This window comes from Cicer arietinum, chromosome 3 (genome assembly GCF_000331145.2).
Source record: "Cicer arietinum cultivar CDC Frontier isolate Library 1 chromosome 3, Cicar.CDCFrontier_v2.0, whole genome shotgun sequence".
NCBI lineage: Eukaryota > Viridiplantae > Streptophyta > Magnoliopsida > Fabales > Fabaceae > Cicer > Cicer arietinum.
The window spans coordinates 64,725,039-64,729,535 of NC_021162.2; the positions used below are offsets into that span (position 1 = coordinate 64,725,039).

Below are 4,497 nucleotides of genomic sequence, written 5' to 3' on the forward strand. Positions count from 1 at the left end.
TGAATTAATTAAAAAAATATATGTATTTCATTATAAATATGTGTAATAGATATTTGAAGAAAAATAAAAAAAACAATCATTTTAGTTTTCTCACAAACCAATTAGGGGGGGTGGTTTTTTTATTTATTAAAGAAGATAAAATAATTGTCATTAATTTAAAATATTGTCATTCACCAACCAATTAGTGAAAAGACAAATATATTTTTCAATAGTATTATATTTTTTGAATATCTTATTGATAACTTACTATGTAAATATATTTACTATATAAATATATTAATTATTTATATATTATTAGATAAATTATAAAAATAAATAATTTCAGGAAGAAAAATATGGAATTAAGGTAGAGAAATTTAGTTGAAAACTCGTATAAAGAAGGGTAGGTTGTATTTGGTAGAGAAGAAGGACCAGTCAGCATATAGGGGTACTGTGAGAGGAGAAACACACCACAGCAGTTTGTGTCTGTGTTTGTGTGTGTCCAGATTCATTCATTTATTTCCTCGAACCATACCCGACACACCAACATGAATGAAAATTAACCCCGCTTTCAATGCCTTTTCCTTCGCCATTTCCATTTCCATTACATTACATGGCATAACACTCACCACTCTTTCTCTCCATTCCCTAAACCTCTAATACTACTATAGGACACCAGATTCATACACCTTCATCTTTCTTCCCGGTATGTATGCGTCCTCTCACTCTCATTTTCTTCCTTTTCTTTCTATATCTTGTTTTTAGATCATTCATTTCTGTCTTTTAATCCTTGTTAGCTTGACATTGTAGAATAAATTAACATCAATTTTACCTTTGCATGAAATGGGATCATCTTAAATTACAAGGGAAACAAAAGGGTAGGTGAAAAAATGGCATGCAATTCAATTAGAGTATGTCTGTAAATAAACTAAAGGCTCTTGAGGGGTCCGCTATTGATTTCATAATCAATTTAATCATAAAGTTTGTTGCTTGCATAATTGATGGCATTAGAATGACTGTGAAAGTTAAAGGGTCATGTTGAGAGTCCATCATCCCATGAGATAAGTGGCAGATATCCCTCACCTTACAAATTGGAAATCGGTTTTGTTTGGATAAGTTATTTTCAATATAAAAACCTAAGATGGTATCAGAGCTTGTATAAGATTTGTTGGGCCATCCCATATCAAGCTACACGGGGTGACGTAACATATGTCCAATTCTATGTGTGAGGGGTGTGTGTGTTGAGAGTCTCACACCGGATACAATGCTTATAAGTGGGAGTCATCTTTCCCTTTACAGGCCTTATATAGAAATGAGTAGACCCACTATAAAAATCTAAGACTACGAGCCATCTGATTATTATTGCTTAGAATCTTGTTAAGGAAGACTGTTTGAAACTTGAGTGTGGATTTTGCTACATATTGACTTGGATGCTCTCCTTTTCCTTGAATATTATTAAGATATGCTTATGTTGAAAGGCACAATTTTGATCATGAAGGACCAATCATGATTAAAAATTGTGTCTTTCTCTAGAAACAAAGGGTCCAAATTTATATATGCTAATTCCAACATCTTTCCTTGATTTTAGCCTTGTAAGATTTCACCCTGATCTTTATGAAAAGCTTTTACAAGTACAATGAATCTAGACACTAATTAAGTCAAACAGTTCACATTTGTTAATTGACACAAATAAGTGGGTGTGATGAGATCACAATTCCACTAACTATCTATAATTGATGTGTTATGACATGCTTTCAACTATGCACCACTGCTGTAATGCTTGCCCTTATGAAGCACTTGAAAAAGTCTTGCTTAGGTGCATTACTACCATGCTCTTCTATTCTGAGATGCTATCTTCTTATGTTTTGATTCTGCAGGAATCCATGAAATCCTATTAACCTCTTAATATTGGTACTTAGATTAAACAAGAGAAACTGTTTCAATGTCAACTCTGAGCAATGCAACAAATATATTTTGGCAAGATTGTCAATTAGGAAAGCCGGAAAGGCAGAAGCTACTTAACCAAAAGGGATGCGTTGTATGGATCACTGGACTCAGTGGATCAGGTACATATTGTGTACCTTTTTCTACGTTGGTCCCATATATCGTTTTATTTTTTTTGTCACAGGGAACATTATCATATTCTTGTTATTTGTGATGTTTATGCTTTTTATTATGTTTTATCTGCTCCCAAAATTTGAAAATCCCCTTCAAGTTGACTTTATCGACAGGAAATCATGGTCTGTTGTGCACAGTAATTTTTTTGTTTTTGTTTTCAAGTTTATATTCTGTTTCATTCTTAACAAAATTATGAAATGGACAAACCAAATAAACTTTGCAACTGTTCCATTTAGAGCATAATATAATTTTCTTTTAACTTTGACCGTTTAAATTAAATTAACTCTGCACTCTTCGCAGTTTGTAACAAATTGCATCCATTACCTTTCAGGTCACAGCTATGACATACTCGTTCTAGTTCTTTTGCGAGTGACTTGTGAATTTTAGGAATTTAAGGATGCTAGAAACTGATGCATAGTCTTTACAATTCCTTTGAATGAGTTTGTGTAATGTGGTTTCCACTTCACAAATGATGTCTTGACTGTATTCTCAAACTTTTCAGGAAAAAGCACATTGGCATGTTCACTAAGCAGAGAACTTCACTCAAGAGGAAAATTATCTTATATACTTGATGGAGATAACCTTCGGCATGGACTAAACAAGGATCTTGGTTTTAAACCTGAAGACCGCACTGAAAATATTCGCAGAACTGGTAAGCTTTCTCCATAAACAAATTATGTAAGAGAAGAAATTAACTTGTTAATTCTTAATTTATCTTATTTATCAAGTAGAGTGATAACATATCAGTAGTCTAGACTGGCATGCTGAATATCAAATTTCTTGTCGCCCCTTGGAATTAGTAGCTGTGCCAGCATTTTTGCTCTTAAAAAAGTATATAGTTGAATGATTATATCGAATTCAAAAGGATGGTGTGGTGAATAACTGAATATTAAGTTTTCTGTTGCCCCTTGGACTATTTCAGGTGAAGTGGCAAAACTATTTGCCGATGCTGGTCTAATATGTGTTGCCAGTCTGATATCTCCATATCGAAGAGATCGGGACACTTGTCGTGCCATGTTGTCTGATCCCAATTTTATCGAGGTAAGGCTTCTTTAAGTATTTCCTCTCATTAGTGCAAGTTAGTCTGCATGACATTTGTTGATATGGATTAGTAATTACAGGTCTACATGAACATGCCTCTAGCATTGTGCGAGGCACGTGATCCAAAAGGCCTCTATAAGCTTGCCCGTGCTGGAAAGATCAAAGGTTTGCTTTTGTAATGTGTTTTACGCCATTAATGTGATTAAAAACTTCAATTCCTAACTAATATCGTTTACGTAGTTCAGAGCCTACATTGCATCTTAGGTTGAATAATGAAATATTCTTTCTCGCATTGTCTATTTAATATTGTTCCTTTAAATTCAAACATGTGTAAAACATTGCTTAGAATTACTTCTTTAATTTTAAATGCTGAAACTATTTTCATATTTTGAGTTCTACCATGTTCCATGTTTGTACTAATTGTGAAATTGTGTAGGTTTTACCGGCATTGATGATCCTTATGAACCACCGTTAAATTGCGAGGTATGTGTTTACAGTGCTACTAAAATTCTTTACAAATACATTTTTTGGTGTCTGATGTGGCATGAAGATATAATGTTGTTAAATAGTGGCTATAGCGGCGCCTTTAGCCTATTGAAATTTGAATTAACTGCTATTGTTCTGCAATATGCTATTTAGTATAAAATGCTGTCAAATAGTGGTGCTATAGTTCTACTGTGTAGCGAAATTTTAACAAACAGATGTTGTCTATGAACTGCGATTGCCAACATCGGTAGATGGATGTGCTTTAATATGATTCTCTAATTTTTCAGATAGAAATAAAGGAGGATGGTGGAATTTGTCCCACACCAACTGTGATGGCAGGACAAGTTGTTTCTTACTTGGAGGAGAAAGGATTTCTTGAATGTTAAGGAATTCATATATCTCTATTGTTTGATTTTGTAATGTCTGCCAGTATTCTCTAATTATAATGTTTCTTCTAGTTGAACTTCAAATCCTAGAAAGTTTGGGTAGGAGGAAGTAGTCGGAGAGGATAAGTGGACTTGTAAAATTTATCAACACAAAAGTAATTTTTAATTATATATATATATATATCCTAATGACACTTGGAAAGGGTGTTTTTTGCTTTTTCTGTGCTTAGATGAAATAGAAATCTAGTAGAGCATATATTAAGCTTTGAATATTCGAGATAAATTATTGAGTTTAATAATAATGACATTTGTTGGTTGAGTCAAATTTTACAGATTAATTTTAATTTTATATCATAAAAAATATTATTTTAAAATAAAATATAAATAAAAAGAATATCTAAAAATTGATATATTTAATATTAATTTTAAAAAATACTTGTTATTAGTCTATCGTATTATATAAGTTTAATTTTTAAGTAAATACATT

At 32.3% G+C, this 4,497-nt stretch overlaps 1 protein-coding gene across 2 annotated transcripts; it reads left to right on the forward strand.

The window, feature by feature from the left end:
• The first annotated feature begins 406 nt into the window (after positions 1-406).
• LOC101507678 (adenylyl-sulfate kinase 3) lies at positions 407-4,204 on the forward strand. 2 transcript variants are annotated; one of them, XM_004493106.4, is made up of 7 exons: positions 407-685; positions 1,899-2,045; positions 2,600-2,749; positions 3,020-3,138; positions 3,219-3,303; positions 3,575-3,621; positions 3,912-4,204. In XM_004493106.4, exons 2-7 carry the CDS (start codon positions 1,922-1,924, stop codon positions 4,008-4,010), a joined length of 624 nt encoding a protein of 207 aa, XP_004493163.1. In that variant the 5' UTR covers positions 407-685; positions 1,899-1,921; the 3' UTR covers positions 4,011-4,204. The 2 variants fall into 2 exon arrangements, with proteins under 2 accessions (XP_004493163.1, XP_004493162.1); XM_004493105.3 differs by having other exon boundaries at positions 408-685; positions 1,857-2,045.
• The last annotated feature ends 293 nt before the right edge of the window (positions 4,205-4,497 follow it).